Here is an 11690-nt window from a genome sequence, read left to right as displayed (position 1 = left end):
CTCAGAGGGCAGTGGCCACCTTTCTTTGTTAAATTTGACAGTAAGCCCCCAAGCCCTCCAGATATGACTGAAGCAGCTCCCACCACCTCAGGAAGTCAGATCGTAGCTCAGAAATCTCCCCTTCATTCTCCTTTCCAACTTCCTCCATCATATCACCTACCTGTAGCATTTTCTGTCCCTGGCCTGGGAAAGATTCTCTGTTCTTAGAGTCTTCACTGAATTCCATGAGTGCCCATCCTTTGTCCATATTTTGAGCTGCATGCTGACTGACTGGCAACATTTGAGGAATGGAAATGAGAGGCTGAAGGCAGGCCTGCACTGGGATTAATTAAGTTCCATAGAGTGAACCTGCACTTCCTTTTAGCTAAGCTGAGTGTTGTTAGTGATTTGAATCCTATTGATCTGATCATCTGGGAGATGAGCATTTTCTCTCCAAAACTGGAATTAAAGGCATCTATTGGCTTCACTTTGGGTGTTCGACTTCTCCAAGGCCTACTGTACCTGTACTGTTACCTCCAATATTCTCATTTGAGCATGCGTTGGTCCTGATGGGCTGCAGTAGAGACTCTTCCAGGCGTGGCTAACGTGGATGGTGGAGAGGTCTTGCTAGCACAGTTTCTCGAGCTGGTAGAGGACCTGAAGTCTATACTCTATCAATCCTGGGGATGTGCCCCTGGCATGGCTGAAAGTGTTAATAGTGAGCTTGCCTGGAGCTGTGGTTTTGCTGCTCCTAGTGGCCCTTGTTGGGGTTGAGGACCATGTACCTCTCCGTGGGTTGGGGCCCTTCAGTCTGGAGTAGATTGTATTCCTGGTTTATTTTTTTATTTTCCAGATATGTAGTTAGGAAGCTAGAATGGTGGCCTCTTTGGGGTCTCAGGAATCCAGAGGACTGGAGAGAGGTGTGGCGGCCATAGACAACAAACTCTGCTGTGGACAAGGTGACACCAACACGCCCACCTGGCCAACTGTGTGAGAGGCAGGCCCAAGCGGCTCCAGTGGTTTGAGAGGCCTTGTGACCCTCTAGGCTGCCTCATGGCTACTGCAGCCTAGAGTCTTGGTGAGGGGAGGTTTAGGGAGGCCTAGACCTCCCTCCTTACCATGATGTCATGGTGACCATGACATCACAGGTTTGTGATTTCACTACAGTAATGGGCAGCAATGCTTGGTCATTACCATTTGTCTCCTTGGATTTAAAAGGAGAGGACTGTATCTTTTCAACGAGGTCAGACTGCCTTCCTGATGTGCTTATTTTCATCTACCACTGCCTGTGAATTATGCTCATTCTAATAGATCAGCTTGACCCATGAAAGAGGAGTACGTTCTAGCCCAGCTGAATCTCTAAAGAGACAGTGAAAGCTCTTCGGGAGCATGAGGAATCCGTGAGGATTATCAGTTGATGGGAAAAAGAGCTCTTTAGCATTTTCCATTCCCTGAAAATATATGTATGACAGAGCCAATACAATACTGTAAAGTAATTAACCTCCAATTAAAGTGAAGAATTTTTTTTAAAAGTAATAAAGGATGCCTGTTTTGGAACTGACAGCTTATTTTCAAGAGAAAGTGATGTACCAGTTTGCTAGTGTTGCCATAACAAAGTGGCCCATACCAGGTAGCTTCAATAAATGTCTTCTCCAAATCCTGGGGATCAATTCAGTAATCAAAGGGTCAGCAGATTTGTCTTTTTCTGACGTCTCTTTTGGATTTTGACTCGCCATTATTTGCCTTTGTTTTCACATAGTAATGTCTCTGTGTTGATTGTGACTGATCTCCTGCTCTTATAAAGTGCCAGTCGTATTAACCCAACTACGTATATAGAGACCCTATTTCTAAAAGGGGTCAGAAATAAATTATAATTTATGCAGTCTGACTATACATAAAGTACAGACCGTTAGAGCTTCAACATACACATTCTGAGAGAATACAATTTATTCCATAATATCGAGTTTCTTCTTTCCACTTGGTATTGCTCTATCTACCTCACAGAATTCACCCTATGAAGTAGGTCTCCACAACACAGAAAACAACTGGTTAGAAAAAGGGATTATCCAGGGGTAATACAGATGAAGACAAATTTCAGAATTTATAACCAATCTAGAAATCCTCTCCTCAAAGACATAATGGAAGGAAAGCATTTCTATCTTGGAGTAAGTGTTAAAATATAATTTGATGCACACTCAATAAGCAAACTACTAAAAGACTGACAAGACAAAAGATATACTCTACATATGCATCCTAGAAAATCAGCTCATTACAAAATTTTCAAAATAGTAAGTAGTCCTTGAGTAAGACCGGATGACAACCTTTGTCACACTTGATCCTAAATTCACCTGGTAATTGGGGGAGCTATCAGTCTCTGCTAATTTGCTTTACACAGAAGGAAAAACTGCTCATACTTTTCTGAGTGTATGTCGTTTTGAACTGAGTCATTCTCTCAGACAGTCTGTTACCCTCTATAGACTTGAGAGGTAACTTGCTCCTGTAACAAAATACCCATGCAACCAACATCTTTAGGCCAAGCAATATTGAAACACTGGAGTTTAAAGCAGAGACATGCTTTGTTGCAGAGCCATGCAAGGAGATGGGTGGCTTATGCCTTTAAAAATCACTATCTACCTACAGAAACAAAAGACCTACATATAGAAAACTATAAAACACTGATGAATGACAAAAATAGATGGAGAAATAGACAGTGTTCATGGAATGGAAGGACTAATATAGTGAAAATGAATACACTACCCACAGCAATCTATAGCTTGAATGCAATCCCTATTAATATGCCAAGGGTATTTTTCAGAGAACTAGAACCAATAATTTCACAATTTGTATGGAAATCCAAAAAACCTCCAATAGCCAAAGCAATCTTGAGAAGGAAGAATGGAACTGCAGGAATCAGCCTGCCTGATTTCAGGCTATACTACAAAGCAACAGTCGTCAAGACAGTATTGTACTGGCACAAAGACAAAAACATAGATCTATGGAACAAAATAGAAAGCCCAAAGAGAAATCCACGCACCTATGGACACCTTATCTTTGACAAAGGAGGCAAGAATATACAATGGAGGGAAGACAATCTCTTCAACAATTGATGCTGGGAAAACTAGTCAACCACTCATAAAAGAATGAAACTAGAACACTTTCCAACCCCATGCACAAAAAATAAACTCAAAATGACTGAAGGTCTAAACGTAAGACCACAAACTATAACACTCCTACAGGAAAACATAGGCAAAACACTCTCTCATGTAAATCACAGTAGGATCCTCTATGACCCACCTCCCAGAATAATGGGAATAATAGCAAAAATAAAACAAATGGGATCTAATTAAACTTAAAAGCTTTTGCACAATGAATGAAACTATAAGCAAGGTAAAAGACAGCATTCAGAATGGGAAAAAACAATAGCAAATGAAGCAACAGTGATAACTAATCTGAAAAACATACAAGCAATTCCTGCACTCAATTCCAGAAAAATGAGTGACCCAATCAAAAAATGGGCCAAAGAACTAAACAGACATTTCTCCAAGAAACACATACAGATGGCTATCGAACACATGAAAAGATGCTCAAAATAACTTATTATCAGAGAAATGCAAATCAAAACTACAATGAGGTATCATATCAGGCCGGTCAGAAAGGCTGCTATCCAAAAGTTCTCAAACAATAAATGTTTGAGAGGGTGGGGAGAAAAAGGAACCCTCTCACACTGTCGGTGTGAATTGAAACTAGTACAGTCACTATGGAGAACAACATAAAGATTCCTCAAAAACCTGGAAATGTAACTGCAATTCCTCTGCTGGTCATACACACCGAAGAAACCAGAATTACAAGAAATGTGTGCCCCAGTGTTCATTGCAGCTCTGTTTACAACAGATAGGACATAGAAGCAACCTAGATGTCCACTGGCAGACAAATGGAGATGAAATTTGTGGTACATATAGACAGTAGAATATTACTCAGCTATCAAAAAGAATGCATTTGAATTAGTTCTAATGAGGTGGATGAAACTGGAGCCTATTATGCAGAGAAAAGTAAGTCAGAAGGAAAAATTAACGCATATATATGGAATTTAGAAAGATGGCAACAATGACCCTATATGCGAGACAGCAAAAGAGACACAGATGTAAAGAACAGACTTTAGGATTCTGTGGGAGAAGGCAAGGGTGCGATGGTTTGAGGGAATAGCATTGAAACCTGTATATTATCATATACGAAATAGATTGCCAGTCCAGGTTTGATGCAAGAGACAGGGTGCTCAGGGCTGGTGCACGATGATGACCCTGAGAGATGTGATGGGGGACAGGTGGGAGGGAGAATCAGGATGGGGAGTGCATGTGACTCACGTGAAATTATGGCCAAAACCACCACAATAATGTAAAGTAATTAACCTCCAATTAAAATAAAATTTTAAAAAGAGGTAAAAAAGAAAAAGAAAAATTGAAAAATATTGTAGCTGAGTGAGAATAAAACCATAGCATATGAGGATTCGTGAGATGCATATCTAGAAGTGCTTATAATTATAAATGCTTGTATTAAAAAAGAATAAAATGCTAAGTCAATGGAAAGAAAAATTGCACACTCCCTCAAAGCTTTCAGCAAAGGCCACATATAGGAAATGCGAGGGGGGGGGGTGGGGTGTGATTAGCTATTGCAAGATTCTTGCTGTCAGATCTTGTGTTCTGGAGGTAAGGTGGTGGTCAGCTAACTGTGTCCTGTAATCCTCAAGGGAAACAAATATTATTCCCTATTCCCTGAAAGGAGATTTCAAAGATCGACTTTTACCTTCCAAGGTCCTGGTTGCAAGGAGGGGGTCCCTGTATAGCATGGTTATCCTGTGTGAGAGCATCCATCTAGCACCAATCTTGTTAATTCCAGCAGTGCCCAGTCCCAGTTGGAAGACGCAGATCTCAGTTCTCTGTGCCCTTCCCTTACCAAGGCCCCCACCCACTGCCCAGCTACCTTCAATGAGGGAACAAGGTACCCAGCATGCTGCTGACCCTCAGCACCCTCAGTCTACCCAAATGGGGAGCTGGGTCCTGTATACTGTGACCCATGGAGACTGCCACGGCCAATCAGACATGAAGATGGTGATGGGACATGTTGGCCATTGCTTTGAAACTTGGGCCAGGCCAGTGAGTGGATCCAGCAAGAGCTCCGGGACTCTGCAAGACAAAGCCTGTCTTCAAGCTTGTCCAACCTCCATAGTTCATTACACAGCCCAAGGCCCAAGGGCCTGGAGGGCCCTGTGGGAAGTCTGTAATATATCTTTCAGTACATTCTGCTGAGAGGCTTTCTATTGGTGGTGTTGGGTTTTCTAATTTCCCTAATGGTTTTGGGCTGAGGCCTGCAGGTCTGTTTTCCATCCTGCCTCTATTACACTATCTTCCTTGATGGGCTTATTGAACCTGTGAGTAAAAGTTGGTAACCTGGGCCATCATGGGCCATTTCCACTAGCCTGATGACCACATTCTACTCTGTTTCTATACCACAGGGATTTGAACTTTACAATGTTATGTGATGTAAAAGCTTTTGTCTGCCTCTAACTTAAGTATTTAACTTAGCATAACGTCCTCAAGGACATATACAGCAAACAGGGCTACCATTTATTTATTCACTCCTGGAATTATAGTTGACATGTAATATATTTCCAACAATTATATTTGGACTATAGTTGCGTAACAGTGTTGTTTTAGTTTCTGCTGTACGTATGTCACACTGAATCAATTTTACGTGTACATCAGGTCAGTTCAGTTCTGTCAGTCAGTCGTGTCCGACTCTGCGACCCCACGAATCGCAGCATGCCAGGCCTCCCTGTCCATCACCAAATCCTGGAGTTCACTCACACTCAAGTCCATCAAGTCAGGGATGCCATCCAGCCATCTCATCCTCTGTTGTCCCCTTCTCCTCCTGCCCCCAATCCCTCCCAGCATCAAAGTCTTTTCCAATGAGTCAATTCTTTGCATGAGGTGGCCAAAGTACTGGAGTTTCAGCTTAAGTATCATTCCTTCCAAAGAAATCCCAGGGCTGATCTCCCTTAGCATGGTCTGGTTGGATCTTCTTGCAGTCCAAGGGACTCTCAAGAGTCTTCTCCAACACCACAGTTCAAAAGCATCAATTCTTCGGCGCTGAGCCTCCTTCACAGTCCAACTCTCACATCCGTATGTACATCCCGTCAGTTTTGGATTTCCTTCCCATTTATGCCACCATAGAGCAGTTGAGTCCCTTTCTTCTTTTACTTTTCTCAAAACATAGTAGTTTTTTAAATTTATTGGGGGTTAATTACAATACAATATTGTGATGATTTCTGTCATGCATCAACATTAATAACCCATAAGTGCACAGGTGTCCCACCCATCCTGGAGCCGCTCCCACATCCCTTCCTGCTATTCTTCTGGGTTGTTCCAGACCACTTGCTTTGCATGCCCTGCTTTGTGCAGATGAAAACCTGAAAGATGATTTTTCTGCATAAAATATGTAATTTTCTCTATTTCACATGTGAGAAAATGAGTGCAGATGTTTCTACGTGAAACAGGAAATTGGTATTTCACGTTAGAAAATCTTGTATAATTTTCTTCATCATATGTGGAATCTTGTCTGTTTCACAGATGTGCATCTGTGCACATGTTTTCCTACATGAATGGGGAATTCTATATATTTTAGATATGAAAAGTTGAGCATACACTTCCCTTCTTGGATTCTGAAATTGGAATAGGAAATCACATTTCCTATATGAAAATCTCAATGAAATTTTACTGACATGAAGTTTGTAATTAAGATCTGGGGAACCAATATGGAATTGAAATTATCTCTATTTCATAAACGAAATTCTGGGCACCACCGTTTCTCTGTGAAATACTTAATCCTTTGTATTTCTAATGTATAAAACAAGGACTGTCCACCATGAAATGTGGAGTTCTCTATATTTCCTGTATCAAAATCTGGTATTAATCTCCTTCATGGAAGTTGGACTTCTCTATATATCATATCTGAAGATCAGAATAAACATTTTCCTGTGAGAAATAAAGAAATCTATGCAGTTCATGCTAACCACTGGTTCTTCAGTCTCTGAAACCTGTTTGCATTTGTGTCTGTGTTGCACGCGTGTGTGTATATGTGTGTACTTGTGTCACCTGTTTGTGTGTGTGGGTCTGTGAGTGTGTCAGGCCTAAGGTAGGTGCTCAGTGTGAAACACCAGACATCCTAGGAGATAGAGTGTGAGCAGTGGAAACTGTCCAGGCACTTAACCTGAGTGTGCCCACCTTAGCTATGGGGCCGGGAAGTAGAGTAACTAATGATCAGCAGGAGCACTTTGGGCCACTTGAAACAGTTACAGGAATAGCTCTGATCCTCTGGGAAGTGCATCCCCAGGCGCACATCCTTAACTACCCAGGTACCTGCTCTAAGCCGCAGGCCGGGGGGAAATGCCAAGAGCTGACCGAGTGTAGGCCAGGGGCTTCAGTGGGGGTTGGCTAGGGGCTGCACTGTGGAGCTTGGACAGCTAGCTGAGGAAAGTGCTCTGCTTCTTCCTCAGAGGATGGCTGCATTCTTCACACGGCTCAAGCCTAAGGCACAAGTTTAGGGATGACTCTAAAGCACGTGCACATCGGTGAGGTCGGCGTAAGCCCTCCCCCAACCCGCCCACCTTCCCCCACCCCCTCCACCATGCACTCCCCTCCCAACCCCCCAACCCTGCCCCCTTCCCTCCTACTCCCCCCACCCCCAACCCGTGGCTTGCAGTTGGATCGGAAGTGAGCAACTCTGGACCTGAGGTACCCAGGAAACCTGTCTCACCTGTGTGGATCCCTGAGCACACGGAGTCGCCCACTGCCCCAGGGGCAATTTCAAGCTTGAGGATGACTGCAGCGGCAGGTGGCCTGGCTCTCCCAGTCGCTCCTCAGTCACTGCTACATTGTTAGGCACGCAAATGGCTTGCGAGGACACGCCCCCTTTGCGCTGGGTTGGGTTTGGCCGCTCATTACCAGCTGCCAGAAGGCCCAGAATTCCAAGGGGCGTGTCCCAGCTGCTAACGTCTTTAGACTCCATTTGATTGGTTCTGTGATGAGGTCTGGAGGTCAGGGTGGAGAGTTCAGCCCCTTCCTGCCGCCATATTAGACATGCGTGGTGGCACAGGGTTCTGCGCATGCGTCTTTCCGTTTCCCTGTTCGTTGGCTGTGGGCAAGTAACCCGTTGGGAGTAACACGTATACTGCGGCGGGTGGGCGGAGTGTGCGGGCTGTCTGCTGTGCTCCAGTGTCCAGCTTCTTTGCAGCTCGGGGCTACGGCGAAAACAGCATGGAGAGTGAGACGGGGCCGGAGGAAGGCGGCAGCACCCCAGGATCCTGGATCTTAGTTGTGAGCCCGGGTCTTCACGACGGAGGGGCCCTGGGGCCTACCAGCCTGGTGGGGGCGGCAGAGGCGATGCAGGCCCCAGGTGGTGCGCCAGCAGAGGAGGCCGCCCTTTTCTGGGTGGAGGCAGTGGAGGAAGGTGCGGCCCTGGAGGAGGGAGAGGTGGCGGGAATCGGGCAGGAGTTCCAGCTGCTGGTGTTAGACGTCATGGAGGAGGTGGAGGTGGCGGTGTACGAAGAGCAGGAGCAGGTGTCCTCAGAGGATCAGGGCCAGGAACATCCAAGGCCCAGCGCCCCGAGTGACCAGCCTGCACTGGAGGCGCTGGTGGCCCTGCAGCTGGAGTTGGATCCCGTGAATAAGAAAGCCCAAAGGGCACATGCTCGCCTGAAACATAAGAACTGCCAGAGGCGGAGGGTGCATCTAGAACACAGAAGTGCCATCATCCAGGGAATCCCTGGCTTCTGGGTCGAAGTTGTATCCCTTGGTGTGGTGCTTGTGAATTGTTTTTAAACCTGGGCTATTGCAGGAGCAGTTTACAGATCTGGCAGTTCTGGTATAAAATTTACTTTTTTGTCTGATGGGTATTGGTTACGGTTCTGCATATCTGTTCCTGAAAGCAGGTGTGATGTCCTGGCGTTCTGGTTAGCACGAACTGATACTTGGGCTTTATTTGCAGAGGTCTCAATCAGAATTGTCATTAGCACCAGGGACTCCTCAGAGGAAAGGCTAGTCTGGAATCCAGTTCTTCTCTGAAAAGCTGAGTGAATTTGGGGGTGATGTTGTGATGTGTAAGTGGTCATACTGGTTCTAGCTAGGAGTGCTTGTTTTCCAGAGTAAGCTAACTTTCAAGGGGCTGTGATGAAGCTTATGCTCTTAGGAAGAGAACCTCCTGATAGTGCATGCATAGGCACAGCCTTGGACCTTATTCAGCATTCATACAGTGTGTGTCAATAGAAATGTGACAAGTTAACTGGTAGCAAGTTGAAGTCAAACAGTGCCATTCTACTCTTTAGGCTAGCTTTGTTTTTCCAGCACTTTTCCCTCTAGCATCTAGAGGCTCCTTGACTTAAAGCAGTTTATGAACCACCCCCAAATGTCAGTTTTGATGAGCAACCAAGATGAAGACATGCTTCACTTCATGACCAACTTGAAGGTCAGGCAGGGGACACTGATGATTGTGGGGCGGAGGTGACTGGGCGGGGGCATCATTTATCCTTAAAACATGAAAGGACAGCTGTTCTGTAAAAGGTTTCACACCTACCCCACCCCAGCTCCCCACACTTTGTCCTGGCAGGTGGAGGAATTCAGGCATCCCACTCATCACTGCAAGATCACATTGTCCTTTCGGAGGAATAGGTATTTCCAGAATGAAGTGATTGTTAAGGAGTATCTGATTAACATCACTGGTAAGAAGCAGCTCCCTGGATTTGGGAGGAGGGGGGCAGAAAAGTGGAGGTTGAATTGGAAAGCGATTTAGATCTTTCTCCCATGCGACTTTTCCTGCAGGATACCAAGCATCTTGTTCGACTCCAGTTCAGTGGTACCAGAGGTTTGAACGTAAGGCATACAGCCGCAGGCACCATGACAGCAGCGTTAATTTCTTCAACTGGTTCTTTGACCACAACTTCACTGGATCTGACCGGATTGCTGAGGTGGGTCCCACACAGCCAATGGGCCAGAACTGGTGATATATGTTGGAGCTTTTGGTGATGCACGGGAGGGCTTATGGTCTGGCCATCCCTGTGCTGACCTTGCTCATTTCCCTGGCAGATCATCATAAAGGATCTGTGGCCCAATCCTTTGCAGTACTATGTGAAGAGGAAGGCTCCACCACGAGAGATACCGGGAGGACAAGAGGTGAGGTACCCAGGGTTTGAGCACTGGGATAAGTGTTGTCTAGGAACTTGGGTCATTTATTTCACTTGTGGAGAAAGTGGGACTCTGTGGAATACAGAGTGACACCAGGGCATGAGGGAATCAGCAAGAGACAGCAAGGGTACAGAAATGTAGTGAAGAACAGGTTGTAATTAGAGAAGCTTGAGGCAGATGAAGTGGCCTGGCCAGGCCAAAGTCACTCCAATTTATATCTAAGTCAGCTGCACATCTCAACTCTCATTCCATGGCCAACAAGTCCACCCACAGGCTCCTCTTAAATTGGAACCCACCTACTATTCCTCATGAAGTCCCCTCTCAAAAAAGGTCTGTGAGTCTCCTTTGTGCAAGGCGGTTCCCCCAGTGACCCATCATTTGATTCCATTTTGATCATCACACTTGTTTTGTGTTTTAATTTTCTTTTGCATCTTTTTCACCTGCTACCCTCATTCTGAGAATAGTGACCACTGTGCAGGATTATGGAGAACAGTCTTTTATTTATTTTAACTGGAGGATAATTACTTTACAAATCCGAGACAGGTTTTGCTCTACATTGGCCAACATGTGTCCCTCCAGATACTGAACCCACCACCCACCGACCTCCCCTGCCTATCTTTCTGGGTTGTCCCACAACATGACTTTGGTTGCCTTGCTTCATGCATCAAACTCACACTGTCATCTATTTTACATAAGCTAATGTAAATATTTTAGGGCTGTTTTCTCACATTAACCTACCATCCCCATCTCCCACTGAGTCCAAAGTCTGATCTTTATATGTCTCTGTCTTATTTGCTGCCCTGCACGTTGGATGTTCAGTACCACCTACAAGGTCCTCAACTCCGTGTATTTGTGTTAACGTACAGTGTTTGTTTTTCTCTTTCTGACTTACTACACTCAGTGTAATAGGCTCCACATTCATTCCTTCTCCTTAGAACTGACCTAGATGTGTTCCTCTTCAGAGCTGAGTAACATACCATTGTGTATCTATACTCCAACTTATCCCTTCATCTACCGATGGACATATAGGTTGCTTCCATGTCCTAGCTGTTGTAAATAGTTCTATGGAGAAGACTGGGATACATGTTTCTTACTATGTGCTTAGAAGTAATGTAAAAGTGCACAGACACTCTCTCCTAGGAACTGACTTGAAAGATTCAAGCTGTCTTTAGTGTTTTTAGAGAAGGTAAGTTTATGTATTTCTTTCTCTCTCTGTTTTGAAAGGAGCCCCCTCCCCCTAGATGTTGAGAAACTTACGATGGAGTGTCCCCATTTACCCAAAATAGAAAACCGAAGAAGCTGCTTCACGTGAAGATCAATGGCCAGCATAGTTCTCTTGGATGGGAAATTGATGAAGAGTGGTCTGGTGCTGAAATGGATTGAGCGGGAGACACAAATAAACCTGAAATAATGTGAAGGATAAATAAAAAGCATCTACTGTGTGTGTCTGCATATTGTTTGGGCAGGATTTCAGGACAA

At 44.8% G+C, this 11690-nt stretch overlaps 1 protein-coding gene across 1 annotated transcript; it reads left to right on the top strand.

Annotated features, from left to right (window-relative positions):
- Positions 1-8288: 8288 nt before the first annotated feature.
- On the top strand, positions 8289-11459 carry LOC128070902 (testis-specific Y-encoded protein 3-like). The gene is made up of 6 exons (XM_052663971.1): positions 8289-8816; positions 9418-9495; positions 9637-9748; positions 9849-9994; positions 10113-10199; positions 11436-11459. The coding sequence occupies exons 1-6, from the start codon at positions 8289-8291 to the stop codon at positions 11457-11459; spliced, it is 975 nt and encodes a 324-aa protein (XP_052519931.1).
- Positions 11460-11690: the final 231 nt, after the last annotated feature.

This window comes from Budorcas taxicolor, chromosome Y (genome assembly GCF_023091745.1).
Source record: "Budorcas taxicolor isolate Tak-1 chromosome Y, Takin1.1, whole genome shotgun sequence".
Classification (NCBI taxonomy): Eukaryota; Metazoa; Chordata; class Mammalia; order Artiodactyla; family Bovidae; genus Budorcas; species Budorcas taxicolor.
Note: the sequence above shows the minus strand (reverse complement) of the source record. Positions and strands in the feature narration are given on the sequence as shown.